This window comes from Pezoporus flaviventris, unplaced genomic scaffold (assembly GCF_033815535.1).
Source record: "Pezoporus flaviventris isolate CSIRO_AGI_PZ_B2104156 unplaced genomic scaffold, CSIRO_AGI_Pfla_v1 ptg000001l, whole genome shotgun sequence".
In the NCBI taxonomy this organism is placed as follows: Eukaryota; Metazoa; Chordata; class Aves; order Psittaciformes; family Psittacidae; genus Pezoporus; species Pezoporus flaviventris.
In genome coordinates, this window is record NW_026892549.1 from 5,262,688 (window position 1) to 5,286,389 (window position 23,702).

The 23,702-nt window shown below is 40.8% G+C and overlaps 1 protein-coding gene across 1 annotated transcript in view; it reads right to left on the reverse strand.

The window, feature by feature from the left end:
* The window catches only part of ADCY5 (adenylate cyclase 5), a 222,598-nt gene that overhangs the window by 20,768 nt on the left and 178,128 nt on the right, over window positions 1–23,702 (reverse strand). Inside the window, exons 9-12 of the mRNA XM_061469330.1 lie at window positions 11,661–11,683; window positions 6,801–6,945; window positions 5,547–5,644; window positions 2,712–2,799 (exon numbers count right to left, since the gene is read on the reverse strand). Coding sequence (XP_061325314.1) covers window positions 2,712–2,799; window positions 5,547–5,644; window positions 6,801–6,945; window positions 11,661–11,683 — 354 coding nt within the window. The remainder of the gene's footprint in view (window positions 1–2,711; window positions 2,800–5,546; window positions 5,645–6,800; window positions 6,946–11,660; window positions 11,684–23,702) is intronic.

Genomic DNA, 23,702 nt, shown 5'->3' on the forward strand with positions numbered 1-23,702 from the left:
CAGTTTCCAGAGGTAATTTTTCCCCTGCTTGAGAAAAAACCCAAACACTTAGGAGCATCTAGATCGGTTTTGAAGAAGGCTAAGAAACAGGTAAGCAAGCTGCACATATGTAGAGCTGCAGAAAATCTTCTTTTCTTCATAAGAATAACTCGAGATTTGTCTCATATGTTCTCTCAGGAACCTGCAAGAAGTTGAATTCCACACAGCAGTGTAGCTACCAGAAGTTAAGGATTTTAAGAAGAAACATAAACTTGATAAATTAGTAGCAAAACAGATGTCTGTCAGTAGAGTACTTGCGAAGGGACCCTGGTTCCCATGACCTTAGATTCTATTGGGAAGGAACACCATCTCGCACTGGCCAAGTCTTCATGGAGCATCAAAGTGAAGAATTGGAACTCTTGTTTATTACAGCTGAAGGAACTTGGAAAGCCAAGCTGGCTGCATTGGCAGTTCCAGGATCAACTTCTAGTCCATGGAGAATTTTACTGTGGAAGATAATAATGACAGCAAAAGAAAATAAAACACGATCAAGCTGCTCAGAAAGAGCCTGCTGGCCACTGTCAAAGCCAGAGATGGAGAGGCCAAAACAGGGAAGGAAAATCTCACATGAAAAGAGGAAGAAAAAAGAGTCACTTATCATGTAACAGTACAGCAAATGAGCAAAAGTCATGTTTATGCTGATATCCTGGGGTGAACACCTGCTTTCCAACTTTGTGTGTAATGAACCACTGGTATGTAAAACACGTGCTCTCCTAGCCCACATCCAAGTGGGAAACAAAACGAACAATGCTGACATCTTCTCTGTGTCTTAAAATATCATCTAAAGGATCTGCAAAAGTGCCTTGCTTGTGCATATGTGTAAAAGTGCTTCCTGGAGCGAAGTGTGTACAGAAATAAGGTAACAACCATTAACCACGGGCTGGGTAAACCCATTGCTTAAAAAACTCTGACTTGAAACACCAAAATCTTCAATGACAGAAGTAGGCTGCAGCTACTGGGAGCTGCTGGCATCAAACAGGTAGCTGACAAGAAAGAAGTACCTGTCCCCTAAACAGCCCATCTCATAATGAGATGTTGTCAGAAGGGGCTAATTCGGAACATTATAAAAGGGGTAATCAGAAAGGTACTGGAGCTGCTGTCAGTATGTGGAAGCAACCTAAGCCTGTAGAAGCCAGTGGGTGACAAACAGCTGTGTGCCTTGAAATCTGTCTGGTTGCAAGTCAGCCAGCTCAAATACTTCAGAGCTCTGGGTCTGCCACAGCTCTTGCTCAGTGTTTGCATAGCACCAGCAGAGCTGGTGTGTTGGTGGGACTCTGCACGGCTGGCAGTGCGCTGGGATGTTGTCGCTGGTGGCCAAGCAGCATAAACAGGCTCCAGGACAGCTCTTCACCACGTTTCCAAGTCCTTTATGGCTATGACCAAAAGCTTTCACCATTTGTTGTTAATTAACTGCCAATCACATTAACTGCTGATACCAATTTACAAACTAATGACACTCAGAAGCATTCTCACGTGCAATGGACAAACCAAGTATAACCAGGCATCTCTGAGTACCATTTTCCTGCTCAAGGAACCCAAGCCTACTGTTATTTCTGGCTTGTAATTCTCATTGCTGGTAATCAAGCCAGACCAACGGGATGCTGTGCTTATGAACTAAGCTCCCTCTGAAATTGTCATAAGCCCAAGGGAAGCCCTGTGATTGAGTTGTTCAAATATAACCTCAAGCTTCTTTCACTGGGAACAGTTTGTTACTCTTATTAAAGCTCAATTTTCCAAGCTTAACTTTCAAAACTCAAAAAGACATGAAAGGTGCAAGTCTTGTCAAGAGCACCCACATTCAACTGTTGAAAATGGTACAGAAAAGATAATTAAAGTGAGGCAAATCATCTGCCTGACATAATCCATTACCCCACTGTTTCTTCTGCAGGAAACATAATGCTACTGAGGTATTTCATTCCAGGCTCTGAGGAACAAAGCTGGGTTTGGGCTTAGGAGCCTGAATCTGAACGTATTCTACAATCAGACACTGCTAGACTGGAAGGATCCCCAAAACAATCCCCAAATACAATCCACTAGCATCAACATTTTAATAGGAATACCTGTGAGTGAAAAAGATGAGCACATCACCTTTCCCAAAGTGCTGACTGCCAATTTACTGCAGACTGTGAAGAATTAATGTCTTTGGGTTTCACACAATGTATTTCTTTGCCGACCAAAACCAGTTACAATAAAGAGCTCACCGAATATTGGAAGCTCTGTACACTCATCTGAGAAAGGCTGATAAAATTTATGGCTTTTACTTCCTCCCCAGGACATTTTGCCTCAATGATATTCTGCTTCTGATTATCTGCCTACCCAAACACGCATATGCAGCAGGGGCCAGTACAGAGGCAACTCCACAGGAAGCTCAAAGGGAAGAAATGAATGGTCAGTGTTTCATTCCACATTGGAAAATGTGTTCTTATTATATCAATATGAGAGTGCCTGCAGGGGACTTAATAGACATGCAGATCCACAGAATGATTACTTCTCACTGAGCTAAAGAGATGCCAACCCTAACATCTGTTTGCAGTTCATTCTGTCTTATCAAAGGCTTTTTCTGTAACCCTTATCACATAGTGTGGAAAGGATGGATAACAAAACATGCTCTGTTAGTTGAAAAAACACATTGCTGATCGAGTTATCTTAGGCAAAGAAGCCACAGTACTTACCTTTACACAGGAGTAAATGACTGAAACAAACACCACTGTGGTCAGGATCAGGAAACAGGTCAGGTAAAAACCCAGCATAAATGTGGAGCTGAAATCAGGAGATTATTATTATTATTATATTTTTTAATAAATGCACATCACATAGAATAGCTACAGCTCTGCTCTCCAGAACATGACATTTGTACAAGACATGACACACCATACAGGCTTTCCAATTAGGACAGCAGAAGGAGACGCGAGGTGCCTTGAATACCAACAGATACTCTGTCCTATTTAGAATTACTCATGCAGGCTGCAGAGCAGAGAATACTGCATCTTTTATAGCAATCAACTTCCTGCTGAGCTGACAGCAGAGGGACTGAGAAATATTTAATGTGCTCGAGGAGCTGATAGAACAACTTGTTATGACAGGTCAGCCACTGGCTGGCTGTGGGCAGGATATGGGCAGGAGACCCCTGGGAAGGAAAGTGTGCTGAGTGTTGCAGTGTAGCCAAGTGGGAATAGTCTGAATGGGAACAGCTACCTGTCCTTGCCATGCACAGGAAATGTCTGTGCTGCCCCATCCTCCGTTCTCTGTCTTGTACATGGGATAGGAGTAAGCATGGCATAAGGACAGTCAGGGAAAATAGCATGGCCAGCTTGAGAGGTTCCTGTTCCTCCCGACTTTGAAGTACAAACAGGACGCCAGGGCCAACTTTGTACTATGCATTTTCACCTGTTTTGATCATGAAGATACTCAACAACAATTTCCCAGTGACTGGTCTCAGTGTGACAGGACAGGCCCCCTCCCAGGAGTTAGCCTTGTCCATAATTTAAAGGAAGTATTCCTGCAAGATGACATTGAAGCCAATCACACCAAAGCCAGCTGGTCTCTGTGTTCTCTCATGACTACTAAGATAATTGTACTTTGCAATTCATTATTTGAGCCTTTGTGAAATTCATTGAAGCTATTCCTCTTTATCATCATAAATTATCACTGCCATTTTGTCTTTAGTTTCAGATTCAATTTCCACGGTGTGTTTTTCATGAAGCTGTGACGGTGACACATATTCACCTGTGGTTTCAGTTGCTGCTTTACTGATACCTTCAATAAAAGACCCAAATGATGCAACTGAAATATAATGAAAAACAAACCAAAAGGTGAAGGAAAGTATACCTGACCTGAAGTTAAAGCACAGAATTTTATTTACTCTTGAACCAAATCATCTTTCAGATAGGCTAGGCCGCCTAAGGACACTTCAGAAGTTACCAAAACCCCACCCTTACGGGTGGTGTGGAAAGAGACAGCAGCATGACATTTACACCACGCTGCCTTAAGTGATTGACTCCTGCGTAATACAAAGGAGTCAGCCATATGGTTGCCAGAGATCAGAAATCGTCAAGTTGTCATTTAAATGTTAAACTGGGTTTTAGACAGACAGCTTAGTGGCTGCTTAGGGAGTTTGATGAGCAACATAAAGGCTGGTAGAGGGCCTCTGTACATGCAAAGTCACAACAGCAGTATCCAGAGATACAAAGTACAAGCTCTTGCTAAATCAATTACTCTTGAAGAATATTTTTGGATGCAATTAATAATGCATTAATTGTTGTGACTGATCTAGTTTCAACTTTGAGCCTCTTTCAGCTTCGGTTAGTTTCCCAAAGTGGATCTGTCTGTTTATACAGTGCATTTGTACTAGTGTTATTTTGTTGATTCAATCTTTCTGCGAGCAGAAGTGAATGACCTCTTACCTAGGACAGTGAATAACCTCAAACATCAGACTATGAGTTGTTTCTGTGACCTTCTGAATATCTGATCTCAACAGTACAAATCAATCTCTATTCTGAAAAGATCTGTGGTGTGAACAGAAGTAGAAAGCAGTTGTAATGGCATAAAATAGTGTTGGAGCTCTCTTTAAACATTCTTTCTCTTCTTGTAATGAAGATGAATTTGGAGCATTTTCAGAGCTTCTGTGATCTTTTTCTCCAGATTTAAAATTACTAACTCCGTATTTATTTCCAGCACAGCAGTGCTTAGTGAATGATGTATTATTGCTACTGAAGCAGAGCACAGGAAATACCAACATGCTTTAATTTTAAGGGATTTTTTATAAACTTTTTGAGAAGAAATACTACGTCTGCAGGGCTCACTGCTGGAAAAGATCTAGTGGGTTACTCTCTGCCTTTCAAACAAAGGATTTCACTGGAGTGGTCCAAAAGCACTGTGCCCAACAGTCCTGAGGAGCTTACACTACTCTTGCCTGGGGAAAGAAATTATTGCAACCCTTAAACCTGGAGTGAGCTACTCGAAGCTTAGGCATGTGTAGCTTGACTCCCTCTCTACCTTTTTTCTTGCATTGCTGCTCTGAGTCCAGAAGAATGAATGTATGAATGGTTATGCCTCATTTGTTAAGCAGACTCTGAGACCTCAGTACTCTGAACTGTGATGGGTTTTACACCTCCCTGTCCCACTGCATACAGATAAGAGGGCAGTTTAGCCTCATGTTGTGAACACCTACTATGCCTTAGTAGGCAATCCTTCCTACTTAGGGATATTTGTTTTCCACAGGCTTATAAATGTGCTGAACTGAATTTCCTCAGATGGAGGTGAATGGTAAGAGAAATCACACTGGGAAAAGAGAAATCCTCACATGCTAGCGAAGAGGTTTTAATCTGCACTAGAAACAAGTGAAAACAATAAGCACCATGCATCACTTGACCATGAATTATTAAAGGATTTTTCTCTTCCCCTTGGTGCTCTAAATTATCAAGAAAAAAAAAAACAAACAACAAAGAAAAGTAGGCCAGAATAGAAGAGGAGAGCAGATGGGAGCAAAGGGATGAAAAGGTACTCACTGTGGCACAATTATGATTTGAACAAAGCAGATGAAGAGGAAGACTAGGGAGGCACAAGCCACGTAGGCTCCAAACCTGTCATCCACCTGCTTGGAGTACTGCAAAAGATGCAAACAGGGTTATGTTAATAGGAAATTTGGCTGGCTGCCTCTTCTTCACAAAAACTTCTTGCTCGTCTTCTGTTTAGGTCCTTGGAAAGCAGTGCTGGTAAGAAACAGCTAACATTACAAACTACCCTTCTCCCTGGGCAGGCTATAATGGCTTGAACAGACCCAAAGACCAGGGAAAAAACCCACACAGCTGGGTGGTGAGAGGAGTCAGTGTGTGCCCCTCGCACAAGAGGAACAGAAATGTATTAGCTGCCAACAGCATTCTAGGTCACCACTGTCAGACCTAAACTTCTTCCATGGGAAGTTTCCTCCAGCAGGAATGAATATTGCTAATGAGAAAACCTTGTATTTGTGCAGACAGCTTGGCTTGTTCTAATGATAGTGCGAGGATGCTGCGGTTTTCACACAGTTACTGCTTCCAACTACTTGTCAACATATTGGTCACATGGGAGCTGCATCCGATTCCCAAAGATGCTTTATTTAGCCTGAAGCATGGTTCTCAGTACAGATGGTCTCAATGTTTGAACCACAAAATAAAAGGTGATTAGAACAGGTGAACCACTAATTTCCCTAGCAGTTTTCAGCTATAAAATTGAAGGGAAGGAGTGGGGGGAAATTACATGCTTCAGCTTTTATCCAGACCCCTTATTGCTTAAAATGGTCTCCCAAAAATGACCAGATTGCATCCTAATTAGGTCACCCCTAATGAGCCCTGGGGGACAAAGGGCAGGGAAAAGCCCATCCAGAGGTGATTTGGAGCTCAGGCAAGCTGAGGCAGGTTTCTCCAGTGATTTGAGGGAAATAAGAGGTGACTGCAATCTCAATTTCAGATGCCTCAAAGTCAGAGAAACAAATCTGGCTTATTCTGGATTCTCTTTACAGCTCATCACTGCATATTCATGTGTGTCTGACAGAAATGGCTTGGGTTTCCTGCTCAGTGCTTCCTTCAGATGACTGTGACTTTCTAGGGACATGTACCTCAAGGTTCCCGTGAAGATGCATGGATTTTCTAAGACCACAAGCCCACCTCCAACACTTAAAACCTAACTTTACCTATAGATATATAAGCATGACCTTATGCAGGAGAATAAAAACTCCTAATAAGACTGAACGATGCACTGCAATGAGTTTTAGACAACATTACCTTTTTCTCCAAGTCAGGCTCCCTGAATGTTAAGAGGAACTTGCGCACATGCTCAGAGCGTAACCGATCAATACTTCTGGCATCGATGGCACGGCCCAGAAACTCATCCACTTCATCTTCTGGGTTCATACTTTCCTGCGTATTCCTGAAGATGTCACAAAAAGGGAGCATAAGAGGACAAGATAATTTCCCCCTCTTCACCATATGTTATCATTTCACTGTATAACAAGCTGGGGGTTAGTGGCATTTTGCTCATGACAGCTTCAAGTTAGAAAACAGATTATGAGCTAAGAGGAAAATTGTATCTGCTCTACGGCTCATTGCCAGTCCTGAGACCACTAGTGAAAGGATTTGATTTACTTGGCCTTCTTCTGTACTACATCCTTTTTTCTTGCCTTGCAGTCTCTTTACTGTCCATTCTCTAAAACCATAGTCTCCTTCTATGAGTCCTCTAACTTGTTTTTCTCCGCACCTGCTCTGCTGTTACAGCTGTTAGTACCTGAACTGGCAAAATGATTTACGCAACCAGTCATATTTCTTGCTTCCCAACAGCATTTTCTGTGAAAATTTCTGAACTTGAGCAACAATCCGCTTTTGAGAAAAAAATTTTACAGAACAAACCTGTAGGAAAAATATGTGGCCTGACTCCCCACTGCCTCCCTTTCATGCAGTTATGTCTGAGTATAAAGCATAAACCAGGCAAAATTTTCTGTTTACAAGATATTTATATTTACTTAACTCAAGGAAAGGTTGAAAAAGGTAGCAAAATGAAGAAAAAAACAAAAACCAAATTAGATTCTGCTTTCTAAAACTGTGGAACAAGATTTTGATATTGCTTAACACCTTTAGTATCAGTGCATTTCTGATGCTCAGCTACAACTTCAGGAAAATGAGGCTGATTTTCAAAAACTGTTGAAAAAAATGACACTGAAAACTTAATCACCCTGAGGTATTTTGCACTGAGGATGAGGAAACCTGAAGCACCTCCCCAAACTCTTTAGCTATTTTAAAATCTAACAGGGTTTTTGTGACTTGATGCTGTTACTTTAATGGCCTGCCTTACAACTAGCTATAGACAGAAATTAAAAGCTAATCTTGAAGTGCTGTTTTTCTGCTTTGCTTGCATGATTGCCAAGGTTATCCACAGGATATTGCCAATAGTTATCCACTGGAATACAGCCCTCACTTGCGGCATATGCCAGTGAATAACTATTTCTATGCGCTAACCTCATGACGGCAGAGCAACATATGGCTCATGCTGTGTGGCCTTCACCTTAGGCACTCTGGCGAAAAAATCCCAAGGTCTGACAAGTGGGATGAAAAGCTACACTGCTTTAGTTTCTCAGTTTTATCTGTACTGCGTAACAGTGCATAATGCACACTGTCTTGCAGCCAGCGGGCCCTTACAAGTATGACTGTGCTGCAAGCGGAGATTGCTCAATACAGCTTACAAACCAGAATGTGACTCTGTTTGAAAAGTTAAAGGTCCATTTCCAAAAGAAAGGCTCTTCCAAAGCTTTCTGCAAAACTGCACCAGATTTTCAGGAGCCCTCTGTACCCCAAAGCTACCATGCACCTCTTGCCAAAGGAAAAATAAATCAGGTCCACCTGCTCATTTCCATTCCACCTCCCTTTGTTTCAGCCAGTGAGCTGAAATGAATACCTCAACTGGGTCATGATGACACAACAGCAGTATCTATTTAGTGACCCTATGGCAATGGCAAACCTAGTTTGTCTCAAGTTCTCATCTATATTTTAGCCAATCTTAGTATTTCAGTGGGGTTGGGCAAAAGTTTTTTTTTATTTTGGGGCTCTAGAATTATTTAATTTCTTCATCTTCAGTATTCCACTTTGAAATTGAAAGTGGTTTTGTCCCTAAAAGGACAGGACATTCAATTTAGTTCTAGATGCTTCCTTAGAGGAAGCACATCTGCTTGAGCATTCAAGATGATGCTGCTTATTTTAATTCAGTCCTCATAATGTTTTCTGGACTGATAAAAATGAGCAAGGAAATCATTAGGCTTCCTATTTACAGAATGTCTTCCAAGATCCTGTGAGTTATTTACACATTTGGGTCATTCACATTTAGTCATTACATACCATGTACGAGAGATGCAATACGTTTTCCCGTAGAACTGAAGGAAGAGTTGGCCCAGCATCTTGGTGAACCTCAGTTAAATTTCAAGTAGCAGTCTAAAAGTGTCACCCAGGAAGACAGAGAGGAGACTGCCTGCTCAGGCTTTGGCCTTGGCTGTCTCCAGTTTTATAATAGGTCATTACATTGCTGAGGGTCTCTAATACTACAACTCCTGTGATTGCAGATTATGTAGAAATACCCCTGCAGGTTTTAAATTGCTTTGCTGGGTATTTGCAGTGAGGTGTCCACCTTCATGTAGACTGCAAGAAAGCTTAGTTGCCTTGCATATACCTAGCTGGTCAGGTGACTTTTGCAGTCAGCTGTACCCAATCTAAAGTACTGCAGTAATTTATTTTTGTAATTTGTAAGTTTAGGTACATCTGCATGATTTCAAACTGAAATACAAAATTTCCCCATGCCTGTAAGTCAGAGCAAGGATTTCAGGCCACCCTGAAATTCCAAAAACTCTTAAAAGCACTGCTGAGATTTCTCCAAATGCAGCCACACAAGATTGTTGTAAGGGACAGGAACATCGTGAAGAAAGCTTGCAGCAACTTTAGCGCTCTGCGTGCAAATGTGAAAGCTAGCAGTTAATCCAGCGATGCTGGCTTCAGAGTAATCCAAAAATGTTCTGCTGATTTAATTACTTTCTACAAATGAAGAGTGTGATCACTGCCAAAACTACATGTATGCCATAATTTTAAACGCTTTGTGCCTAGTTTCAATAGCTAAATCTGCATTTAGGCACCTAAATGTCAGGTCTTGTTTCCAGATGTGTGTGGTGCCTACGTCTTCCTTTGAAAGAAGTACTGATGCTCAGTGTTTCTGCATGTGAAGGCACTGGGTTGAGCACTTGACATGGTTTAGGTATCTGATTTTAACCAATATCAACATGAACATTTTCTGCCAGAGACGTCGTTGTATTTTTTTTGCCAAATCTTTGTTCTTAAGTTAAACAGATTTCTGGATCAAGGGAATCTGAGGCAAGTAGCAGCTTCTTTTGGTGCTGAACAGATATGCAAAAATTCTGCAAACTGTATAAGATAGCATCGCACTGAATCAGCACTGTAAATACACAGCTTTTAGCTATTGGACTTAACAACTCAAACTGCAGGACAGAGAAGAGACATTCAAACTTACACAGGTGAAGTTTAGATTGGATATAAGGAAGAAGTTCTTCACTGTGAGGGTGGTGAGGCACTGGAATGGGCTGCCCAGGGAAACTGTGAATGCTCCATCCTTGGCAGGGCTCAAGGCCAGGGTGGACAGAGCCTTGGGTGACATGGTTTAGTGTGAGGTGCCCTTGCTCACTGAAGGGGGGTTGGAACTGGATGATCTTAAGGTCCTTTCCAACCTAAACTATTCTATGATTCCAGTCCTTGGAGCAACAGTGAAGATGCAGTTCCTTGACAGCTGGGTAACTGTTATGGACCAGGACTAAGGCAGTTGAAATTATGTTTTCTTCCACAAACTATGAAGAGGGATGTTATTTCATGAGGGATATCTACGATTTATGTATTTCTAAGAATTATTTTGTTGTAATCTGTTATGTCTCTTCTGTTCAAAGTATAACCAACATCAACTGAGTTCCCAGCAGCCATGGATTCAACAGGAAACCCTGGTGATTCTCCCTAGACACCTTGCTGCTCACGAGAAACATCCCAGGGTGCACAGAGCTAAATGTTAACAAAATGGAGTTTGCATTAAAGGGCATGGGAAGAAGAGAAGGAGTCTTAATATTGCCATGTTCAAACTTATCATTTCCCTTTACTTTTAGGGAGTTGTTCTCAATGCTGAACCACCATAATGTGAATTTTCCCAAAGCTGGATACTTAGGGTTCACAGAAGCATTTAGCTGTCCCAGCTCACAGAAGTCCACTTTGTCCTGACCAACAGCCCAAGAAAGGAGCTGATAAGAAACAACAGCAACACAGTTTATGTATCAGTCTCCTCTACCATCACCTATCTTGTTCTAAGCAAGCTTACAATTAATGCCATTCAATAAGGCTGAATGTGAAATTATTCTAAACACCTTCAGCACAGGAAACGTTTTTGCTGCTTCCAGCAGTAGAAGTTAAAAAGTGAACATGGTTTGGGCTTTTCCTCCAAAAGCAATTTTTCAAAATATTACTCTTGTTAAATCATTATTTTAGACATTTTTTAAAGTGCTATATAAAAAAAATGAAAATGCTGCTTTAATGTGGCTGCATTTTAGAGCATGAAAGTTTGAACTGACATTTTCGAATAAGCTGTAATTTCTGAGTTCATTTTTATATATAGAAATAAGCAATATGTAACAATGATTAATATAAAATACATACAAATAAACTCAGAAACTCTCTATTTGAATACATACTTATCAGAGATATTCAAATCTTAGACATACTTTACGGGAAGATTTTGCTCTTGGGATATTTTTGAAGCAGCAAATAGCAAAGAATATTGGTGGCAAGGGGAAGAGCAGCAGAAGTAAGTTAATTATGAAAGCAAGTTAGAACCACACAAATACAAGTTTTGAGGGCAGTGGCAGTTCTGAGCACACATCACTCAATCCCGTGCCCTCAACTGGCTGTCCCTCCTGAAGACCTCCTGAAGAAACCTCTGGGGAGTCCAGGCATTATTCTTGGCTGCTGGGCATTAATTTTTGTCTTTTTTTAATATGAGAAAAAAAAAAAAACAAATGTGCAGACATAACAGTGTATGACAGAAGTAAATTTGCTTACTTGTCCTTGGGGTCCTCAAAGCCCTGAAAGAAAGGAGAAGGACACAAGGGTTAGGAAACAGGCTGACCTTGAGAACACAAGTATCCTGAGAATGGCATTTCACAGAGGACTTTTCAGGGCACTCGTCTGTTAGGTGTGGATGCATAGCCTTATCCACCCACAACAATGTTTTGTGCTGCCATGTCATCAGGCAGATGGAGCAGCTTTAGAAAAACACATGCTTTCAGATATAAATTTGTGGAAGTGAAGATAAGGGAAATGGTTCAACTGACTGCTGGCACACTGTATTTCAGGTGTCTCCTTTCTTGCAGTCTTCATTACAAACGATACAATAGAAATTATGATGATATAACTGAGGTTGTATTTTACTTGAAGTGAAACTCAGAATGAAAACATAGGTCAATTATTGTAGTCCCCAAGGTTGCACCTCTATGTCGGAACTTGGCTAAGGAAGCTGGATGTGTTTTGGTTTTCATCTTTTCAGGTGGAACCTCAAGGAGTCTCCTCTCTCCCTTCACCGCATGCACACACAAAACGTATTTCCTTGAATAAGATTTCAGAAATTATTTATAATATTTGTAATACCCAAAATGTTCACAATTCCTTCAGAGCCATTGAACTGAGTAAGTCGATGTATCTGTGGGTCATCCATAGTTTAAGTAGCTGGAAGGCCTCAGAGAAAAATAGGTACAGAGGCATATTTTATATGTTCAGCATTAACATACCTACTAGACCAAACTGCATCAAAATGGCCATTTTGCATGGGCTGAGACAAAATCTGCCCTCTGACGTCTTGGCTTAAATTTAACTGTCAGGAAAAGTTGTATGTTTGACAAGTAGGGTCAAATACTCAAGCGTGGAGTTTGTACCCTGTGTTCCAAAACATAAAACAAATGTAGCCGGGAGATAGGAAGAGTTCCTTTTGTTTTTCTCCCAGGGACCTCAGGCCAAAACTGCGAGAGCAGTTTGAGGATATTCCAGCTGCTGGATCTGCAGCTGCTACCAGGCTGGGGGCAGCAAACTGAGATCTATCCTGACTGCAAGAAAGCAAAAATCCTTGGGCAAATGTCTTCTACAGCTGCACTGTCCAACACCATCAGAAACAAGAATATTGACCAAATACTAAAGAACAGATTTTCCCCTTGCAACTAGTTAGCAATATGGTAATACGGTGAGAAGCAGAGGTAAAGCTAACAAAGTCTCCCTGAACAGCATCAGCTCTGCAAGAGGGAAAAAGCGGGTTTTGTTACTCAGGCCAACAGCCAGGGCTGTGACTCACTGACAGAGCGACTTCCATTCTTACATACTCTGTTTCAGACTAAAACCACAGTTCTAAATAGAAATTGTTAAGTCCAACTTTACCCACCAGAAATAAAGATAAAGGAAATCTCTCAGTCCCATGTAACAACCACCAGCACATCCAGGAAGAAGGAAATGGAATGTTGATTTCAAAGTTAGCATGCCCACTTATCCAAGCCAAGAAACCCCATGTACTTTTTGATTTCACATTAAGGAGTGGTGAAGTGATCATTCAACTGTTGTTGTGTGGCTTTGTTTTTTGTTTGTTTTTTTTTTACCTTTAATCATTTTACAGTTGTCAGGAATATCTGATTTATTGATTTATTTATTTATCCTCTAAGCAATCCTACAACACAGTGCCAAAACTGAGAGCTCACTGATTAATCATGGAGACAAAATGCTCACTAATTTGTCTGGTGTCATAGTCAGTTAGGCTGAGAAAAAAAAAGATAGTCAGATGAACATAAATAGGTACCAGCCAAAAAATAAGGGGAAGGAATGGATGAGAAAACAGCCAGTACTCGCTTATTAGACATCAAGTTCACATTTTCAAGCATAGCCACATGGGAACTGGATGACTGACTGCAGAGGGAAAATCCCCTAAAATAGTCTGGTTTTCATGGACAGCATTCATCCCACTGAAACCCTGAAACTAGACACAGATCTCATACTCCTGCCTTCCAGGTGCACGTTTGAAGATAGATATCAACCAGGTCAAGTTACCAAAACACCTTAGCAAGCATATCCTTAAACAAATTTCCCAATATTCAAGTGTGGAAAAATACATAGGCTGCATATTTCACTGGTCATTTATATAGGCATTCCTCGATTAACATGGAATTTGACTCTCCCCTGCTTCTCTCCCCCAGCAAAACTGTTATAAGGAAAGTTTCTAAAATAATACAGAATTAATTGACCTAGCTGTTCAATTTAAAATTCTAATTTGTGCTTGAAACCCTGGAAATAATTAATGCCTGTAGCTCGAATTGAATTGGTGTTTCAAAGCTAAAACACAAAAAGGGCACATTTCAGGTAAAGCAAAAAAGGAAAAGATGATTACATTTTCTTTCCTGGATCTTCACTTAACAAGGCTAAATATTTAAGAGTGACTTGAACTTTAATTAGAGAGAATCAGCTTAAAATTAAATGTAGTAGGAACCTGTTTAAGTTAAGCAAATTAAATGATTCACTTCAAACGCTCCTCTGTAAGATGAAAGGTTCTTCAAGCAGAATTGCCAAAAATGGAGTTGTTGCGGAGAAAGGTTGGCAAGATTATTTAAGGAAAAAAAAAGAAACAAACCTCAAACACAGCTTCTTAAATGCCGGTCATTTATTACAGGAGATCTTTCTTATTTGCACTATCTTTGCCAGGATACAGAGCAAATATACCTCTAGGATCTGACTGTGACCAGAGATTTTCTTCCCTATCTACTAAGTCATCCATGTTTCAATCACATACCAAGAAGACTTTTAAATGGAGGAGATGACCGCACACATAGGGCCATGCAGCCCACCCTATTTTGAGTTGGGAGGGAATTTTTCCCCTGGGTTTTAGTTAATGTGTTTTCACCTCCTCCTACTTTGTGGACACGCTTCGTCCACTGAAAAATCTGCACTTCAATGATTTCCTTCCCCTTGCATGAGGCTTGGGCACTAAAGACACGTTGGTCTTTTTTCTTCCTCGCAGCTAGCAAACAGTTAAGTTCCTTTAGGACTCAGATGCTTTGCTCCAATTCAAGCCTTTTGGGTCTTAAGGCTGCTCGCATGAATTGCTATGGTCTGTGTTCCACACAGGATAAACACTAAACACAATCAATCCTGCAGGAATGTGATCTACATGGATTTGCTTTCATTCCTAAAGGACTAACACACTCATGTTGTAACAGACATTCAAGCTCAAGCAGGAAAGTGAAATAACGGGGACTGGTGCTGCGAGTGTGTCTATAAAGCCACTCTCCAGCATCCCTGGGCAGCTGGGCTGGGGCTGTACCCAGCCTGTTCGGGTATAAAGAAGATTTAGAGCTGTACAAAGATATGTCAAGACTGGAATTTCTGCACACATGTCTAAAGAAATGTCAGAAAAAAACAGCTGATAAAAACGAGGTGACTGTTTTTTAGGAGAGGGGGATGAAGAGGGTAGGAAGAGAAAACAGCCAGTTCCTGGAGTTAAGCATATAAATCCCTTTTGTTTACTTATGGATTTGGGTCCAGCAGACTGAAGCAGTACCAATGGCTTTCTAGGGTGCTCGGGTGTTACGAAGAAAAGGCTAGGAATTGTCATCAGGGATGAAAATGGCAAAAGTGGTGATGGCTACCAGTATCATAGAGATTCACAGGAATTCAAGAATAGCTCCATAATCATGATGATGAAGTAGCTCTTGTTAAGGCCAAAATTCCTTTTCTGTAGAAGGGAATGTAAAGCATGAGATAGGTCTTATGGCAGTGCAGTTCTAATGGACTGCTGCATATACGACCTCCTACAATTTTTATTCAGTCTCATTTCAAATATCCCTGATACTGGAGTTTTTCCCCTTCCCTCAGAAGGCTGCATTATTCTGCCATCAGATTGCAAATGTAAAGGTAATAGCATTTAATAATTGCTCTGAGACTAAGACAGCTCCCTCTCTGATTTCAGGAATATTAACCCAAACTTAGCTGAATCAACTCCCTTAATGGCACAAATACCAAAGAACAGTCCTACTCTTTCTTCTTTTCTACATGAGATTCTTAAAACCCCATAATTTTTATGACAGGTCAGGTGGCTCTGAATTTACAAGCATTTACTTTTAATGACTATCCTCAGTGGGAGTAGACATGTGCAGGAGGAAAAAAGAGGGAATTTTATGTTACTGCATCTGTCCCTAAGGCTTACTATTTTATGGGGGATATTTTATGAATATCTATTGTGCTAAAAGCTCATATGACTGCCATCTCTCTGCTTGACTTCTAAATTAACTAAGCTCTTTTCTTTGAAGATTAAAACTGATTCCTTAAATAGAATGATAAAGTGTTTGTCAAAGCCATGACAAGCTGACTGTTATACCATAATGCTTCAAATCAAGAACCATTAGAAATAATAATTCTAACTTTGAGAACATTAGCTGCAATTATTAACATATTGTAAATATGCAAAGAAAAGTGGAATAGATTTTACATCCTTTTAACTTTTAATTTAGTTCCAAAAATAAGACAGGAGAGTAGCTGATGAGCTCTGTGACCTTCTTAATGGCAACATGGGTGGAAGCATGGATTCCACCTTAAAAACTTCACTGGTAACTCCAGCAAAGACTATAAGAGCAAAAATCATAGGGAAACTAATTTTTCTTGCCCTTTTTCCATCTCTAGAAGAAGGCTGAAATCAGACTTACATCGTGTTAAAGCAGAAATTGAAAGAACTTTAGAGTTAGGGAGAAAATGAGCTTTGTAAGAGGTCAGGCCAGCTTGAAAAGCAAAAGTGCTTCACAGAGACAGTGACCATGGGAAACAGAAAAGGAGAGTGACAGGCTGAGTGTGGATGTAGTTAAAAATTCTGGTTTGGCCCTACCACAAAACTAATTATTCACATCTGTTTTCAGCAGTGTTATACATTCTGCCTTTGTCCCTGTGGTCAATGAGACAAGGCTACAAAGACAGATACCGTCAGGTGTAAAAGCCGAAACAAAACTGCAGGACTTCAAAACACTCAAGCCAGAAATAACATTATTTTTATACCACTGTCCAGAAAGAACTGGCACAGAAAATACTAAGCCTGATAGGAAGGATATTTAACAAGCATCTAAGTCCAGAACAACAAACTGGCAGAAAAACACTTTATGAAACAGATTATATGATGAGTGTGCCTGCTATAGCTGGAGCACAGACTAATAAGCTCCAAAAAGGAAAGCTGAAGTGCTTCCTTTCTGCAGCCCACCCCACTTGATAAATACACTTTCATTCCTCTGCACTGCTCACAGATGGTGAAACCCGCTACTTCATTCTACTCAGAATGATTTCGTACACAGCCCCCAGCTGGTATACTGGACCTGGCCAAACACATTAGTTTATTTGGCCCATCAGATTTATATCTATGGAACATAAGTGGTTGATTTTGAAATAGGTTTTCCCGTTTACTTTCAATTAACTTCTGGCTCTGAACTCACACCTCTGAGAAGTGCAGGTTACTCACACATCCCTGTTTTCTGTTAACTCTGAATTTAAATTACTTCAGTTCAAATGTCATGTTTTCAAGTGAAATCATAGAATAGTTAGGGTTGGAAAGGACCTTAAGATCATCTAGTTCCAACCCCCCTGCCATGGGCAGGGACACATCACACTAAACTGTGTCATTCAAGGCTCTGTCCTTGGTACATGGTACATGGTTCTGCTTCTCATGCCTGAACAGTTACCAGAACATGCGAAACAGAAAAAGACATACAAATAAGTAGTTCTAGAAATACTGAGATTTGGTTCCTGGCTTCCTAATCTCTGTCCTTTCATCTCTACACTCTGAATGATGACATTCACAACAAACTTGTACAGAAACTACTGTCAAATAGCCTTCTAATCAGATGCAGGCCTAACCAGCCTTAACTGAAATCACCCACTGGTGCTGACCAGAGCTACTCACCCTCTCTGAAAACAAGGCCCAAACCTGCTGACTTCATCCTTTTGTCATTAAAGCTTCATGTCTGGTTTAGGAAGCTTTGGAAATCATTCCGGTCAGTGCCACAACTCCACCAGTGCAACACTGCCATGAACATGAAAGGAAATGTTTCTGTGAATAAAGGGGAGTTGATATCTTTATTTATCCATGCTTATCTTTTTTAAATTTTTTTTTGGTGGAAAAATGATCAGTGCAAGACTTCCAAGGAAATATTAAACTCCACTTTAGTTTCACAAAAGCATCTGCAGATTAGCTGTTGCATCTCGCTGGCTCTTATCCTTCTTTTAAAGAATTTAATCAAGAATGACTGCAAGCCCTGATCAACCAGAATTAAAGTTTGCACATGAGAATAAAAAGCTGTATGAAGCCTGTGACAATTTGAGCAATGCACAGTGTTTTATATGGCTCCCACACTCTTATATGAGATCACACGGAACATGTGAATCAGGCAAATCGTCTTTTCAGAAGCACCAAAGCAATTATATAGCATAACTGCAGGATAGGATTCCTCCCCTTGCTGTTTGTGAGCTATCTAAACCAAATTGGCTATATAAATCCCAGACTAGACTAACAATTTCCTCCCAGGTCTATAGCAATATGTGGAGATTACAGCAGAGAAGATTGCTCGAGGGTTTCTCCCTGCTTGATTATGAGTTCAGGACATTCTGCATACTACAATAGCAGCAAAAAATAGTGGGTTGAATTCTTCTCCATTGGGTGCCCCTGTCCAGCTCTGCTGACGTCAGTGTTGCCGTTACCAGATTTAGCAGATGATTGCTGGAAAAGAGGATAATGATGACCTTAAGTTAAATGAAACCTTTAGAAGGAAGGCAAACCCTTGGTGCCTCATCCAGGGCCTCAAATTCACTTCTCTCTGATAGGGCTGCACTATTGACTGACGAAAACCTGCTGTACTGAGTTTTACTTTTTAATCACTTCTAACGTTTAAGCAGCAGAGTTGGCACAGAACCAGCTATAGTGTGCATTCCTCTGTTGCACCTGTTCCCTGACACTGATTTTAGAGTAACAAGAACATCTATTGTAAGTGCAACTTGGAGACAAAGGGAGGAAGTGAGCTGTATTTGCGATGCAATATGAAGAGAATTGCTTGATTTAGGACAAGGTGAATAGGATAAAGAATTATATTCTATGGTTGAATGACCGGACTTGTAGATGACTGTTTTTTCATTAGAAAGCTAACACCAAGCAATAAATATTATGTAGAAGACTATGCAAAGCTCTGAGCAGCCCCACAAGGAATCAGGCAGTGCCTACCTGAAAGAAGAGCTTGTTCTTTACTGCAGTAGCCATATCCCAGATGCATTTTTTAAACCTTCTCTCACATTTTTAACATCTGCATGCAGTCATATTTTCTACACATGTATAATCCTATTTGATTTTATTTTGATTTTTTCTCTGTAAATAACATGGGCTTCATACACAATTTCTCTGCAAATTAAATGCTTCATTAGTTGTACTCAGACTCATGAGAGAAGGAAGCATGGTCAGACTGAAATCAGTATTACAGATCTTCAGGGTTTCCTCTTTCTGTTCCTAAGCTTCCTAATGTTAAACCTTTCCAGCAGCTGAAAAAATAAAAGGAAATATGCCAGGCATCTACAACCGGGCTCAGCAGTTCCGTTAGCCACTCTGCTCACATTTGATTGTAAAGACTCAGAAGTACCTGCTTCTGACCATCTAAACCTTCCCCCAAGTATGTATCTCTGTAACAAGCAAAGCAGCTCAGTCCCACTAGCCAGTGTAAAATAAATATGACAGTGTATGGCAGCCTTAAGATGCAACAGCAGGGCTTTCCACAGCTGAGCAGATCTCATGACACAACTAATGCTGGTTTTTTTTCCTGGGCAGCATTAGGCTGTGCCGACAAACATCTTTTGAGCAGCACTAATAAAGCCCCAGTAGGAGTTCTGGGTTTGGTGTGGGCACCGATGATGAAAGATAAGATTTCATCATCTTACTGATGAAATGGCAAGTGCTCAGAGGGGAAGAATAACCACTGGGCTTGAAAGCACCAACTAGGGAACAAACTTGATGAGGGAATCAGACCTTTGCAGAGACATGGTAATAGTCTTCAAATACAGAGAAGATAACTGTAAAGGAGAGAAAATTAAACTGTCCTCTATCTACTGTGAATAGCTCATGCATCACTGTGTTTTAAAGCTGAAGTGAGGGAATGTGAAGTGAAACATCAACGAAAATAAACTGCTGAAAAGGATGTCCAGCAAGACTGTGGGATTTCCAGCCTTTGAGTTTTTTAAACAAGGGTAAATGCAGGTATAACTGGCTCCCTTACAATGGGTGAGAACAATGCTTCAAAGTTCTGTGCAACCTATATTGGAAACTTCGTAAAATCTTTTCATCTATCTCATATTATTATATTCTTAATTTCCTATAAATTCTCCTAATACAGACTTTTTTTACATTACTGTTTTGATATTTGCAAAGGATTTCCTGATGCCTCTCCAGACTGTAAAGCTCTGAACAGAATAAATAAAATGTTTTCAAGAAAATAAGGAATTTCACAAGCTGCTTATACAGCCTATTCCTTGCATCTGAGCTTTTTCTTCACTTTAATCTTCCTTGCAGCAAATTAAGATGATTATTTTTAATCCTGCCATTTGCTGTCATGGAGGATGATTTATTACTATTTTCTGTCCCTACAAGGCTTCATGTATTTGAAGACTTTTGTTTCTAACCAGTCATCTCCCTTCTAGACTAAATAAACCAAATACTTCAACACTTCTTCACAGGTCACACTGCTGAAACTCTCCTAATTTGTAATTTTCTTCACTGGACTATGTTCAATTCATCCACATTCTCCTGAAGGATTGTATTCACAAACTGGATGTGGTTTTCCCACTACAACCTTAATGCTGAGCATGGTGAAAGATGCAAGAGAATCATTTGTCATCTAGAACAGACCTGTAATTTTCATAGAATCATAGAACAGTTAGGGTTGCAAAGGACCTTAAGATCATCCAGTTCCAACCCCCCTGCCATGGGCAGGGACACCTCACACTAAACCACCTCACCCAAGGCCTCCTCCAACCTGGCCTTGAACACTGCCAGGGATGGAGCATTCACAGCTTCCCTGGGCAGCCCATTCCAGTGCCTCACCACCCTTACAGTAAATAACTTCTTCCTTATATCCAATCTAAACTTCCCCTGTTGAAGTTTGAACCCATTACCCCTTGTCCTATCACTGCAGTCCCTAATGAAGAGTCCCTCCCCAGCATCCCTATAGTCCCCCTTCAGATACTGGAAGGCTGCTATGAGGTCTCCACGCAGCCTTCTCTTCTCCAGGCTGAACAACCCCAACTTTCTCAGCCTATCTTCATAGGGGAGGTGCTCCAATCCCCTAATCATATTTGTGGCCCTCCTCTGGACTTGTTCCAACAGTTCCATGTCCTTTTTATGTTGAGGACATCTGAACTGTACACAATACTCCAAGTGAGGTCGCATGAGAGCTTGGATGGTATCAACATTTGCCTTTTTATCGCTGTTTACAACAAACCTCTTTCAGTTTGCAGTCAACTACAAACCCCAAATTGTGTTTCTTAATAGTAGTTTTGTTTTGCAAATAAAAACTGGCACATGAGTATTATTTCCAGAAGTCTAAAATCCATCAATATTTATAAAAGCACTCTGAAATCTATACTGGGAAAAGCAAAGTATTTTTTAGTGGTGTATAAATATTTTTATAGCTATAAATATACCTGTACTCTCAAATGCTTTCAAGTCCATTTATTTTTGAATTCTTCAATTCTTATTGCAATTAAGAACTGGACCAGAGAGACAGTGGGGAAGACAAAGGTGGCATATGGAGACTTGGTGGATGCTACTCCTTGGCATACATCATTAGCAGTACAAAAGTCTGCATTTCCAAAGAGATATAGTTAATGGTCCTAGACTGACCACTTTTGTTCAAGAAACAAGAAAACCTGTTGTAAAAAATAGTGAAACCAGAAAGCAGCTGTGCTGCTGCTCTGCCGTTCTCTGGCTCTTTTCAGACTCTGTATACAGCCACAGACCTGATCCTGTCTAGGATTTGCTGCTTGCCTTGAGTAGGCAAGGCGACACTCCACCTGATTCCATGTTGGCAGCATCACCCAGTCCAACAAGGCTGGCTCCCAGGGCCAGGGCTCCAAGCAGAGCTGCCAGCTCACAACAAGGCGCTTTGCTCTCCCAGTCCACTTGTACCTGAAAAAATACCAGCTTTTCAGGGGCATCCACTAACGCAGCGGCCCAACTCAATACAGTCCCCGGGACTGGCTTTCTCTGGGCAGCAGCTCCACCAGCTAATGGAGTTCAGAGTCAGCAATGGGCAGCCTCAGTGTCTCCTGGTTGCTGCCTCCCTGTGGAGGCTGTGCATGGCAAGAGAGAGGAAAAAGAAGGATTTGGGATGGTCTGGAAGGCAAACTGGTGTATGAGGGAGATGGAGTGGCTGTTGGCAGGGTGGGATGAGCTGGCATAGTTGAAATCCCAGCTAGGGGACCCAGTTAGCTAGGGTAGGAGTAGGAAAATAACTCCAGTTTTCCAGGACATTTCAGATTACTGCTGCATGGACACACGTAAGTTTTGTCTTATTTACATGTAAGTGCAAGTGCCTGAAAAAAAAGCTGTGTGCCCAGGGGACCAACTTAGGCTAGTAGCATCATGGAAAGGTAGCTGGACCCATCAGAGGTTGAGCCCCAAGCCACAACGCAGAGAGAAAGAAGGACCAAAGATCTCTCTATGCTGCGTGCCAGGCTGCCCTCCTACACAAATGCTGCCGAACACCCTGCTGACGTGCTCAGATACAGCAGCATGTTGAAATGCCATTAGAAAAGAGGGGGATGTGGGAAAAGAGTTTATGTCTACTTTTGATATTAATCCATGTCATCCAGGACTACTGCTCATATATGTAAGAACAGAGACAGCTACAAGAACCAGCATTCAAAGGAAAGAGAAATGGCCAAAATTCTGTTTTCTATAACAGTTCCCTTCCAAAAATGCAATTCAAGGAACTTCAATATTCTCTTTGGGGGAATTTTAAGCAGCACTACAAAAAAAAGTCCTTCTTTTATTTTCTGGAAATATTGTCTTCATAATGTAAAATGTTCTAAGTTTATGACAAAAAACTGTGTCCTTTATAAACATCCATATCACTCCCTGCCCACAAATGTATTCGTATCTACATATCAATATAATGTAACTGCATATCACTGCAACATTATCTGGCTCCTGCATGAGGGCTATCTCACAATTACCCTTGTTAACACTTGCTTTGAAATTATAAGGTTAAGTTGCTTCAGGTTTTAACAGGAAAGGCAATGTTGCAATGCCTGCCTTTGGCATCCTCCTTTGATTAATCCAACCTTACATGTTCCTAGTTTCCAACAAAAAGGCTTCATATAATTACATGCAGGAGGTCTGGGGGAAAGGTGGGTGATGTGGAACAAAGAGTACATTTTCAGGAGCTGTGAAAGCTAGTGCAGCTTACCAAGATCAATGACATGTCATCCCAGAGGAGCACTGAAAAAACCCTTTGTAGTTCTGCTCCCCTTCTGTGTTCTGTATTTCTAAGCAGGCAGTCTGCAAACAGTGTGCATGTGCATGCAGCCAACACACACTGTGTGTGCATTTAAACACACACAGCATCCATATAACACAGTGTTAGCGATCACAGGCAAACAAAGTACTGTTCAAAGGCAGGTGAACAAAGAAATTAATATTTAAATTAGAAGTTAACACAGAGAGAAAGAGTTGAGACAGGAGATGAAGAAATTGTTCCTATGATCTAATCAATAAAATGTCCGTCTAGGAGACGGTAAAATGGAGACAGAGGTCACAGAGAGCAGAATGTTTTCATTTTGACTAATGCAGCGCAAACATAAACCAGTGGGAAATACTGTATGTATCAGATTTCAAACAACAGTCCCAAGAACAACAAAAAGTCTAGTTGAAAGTAGTACATCTGAATCAGGTTTGAATTGGCTTTCAAGGAAGAGCCTGATGCATGCAACATCAGCCTCTCAAAAAAGAGCTTAATACAAGAGGCACTACAGAAGCCTATTGAGTGGAAGATTTTTCTGAGCTGC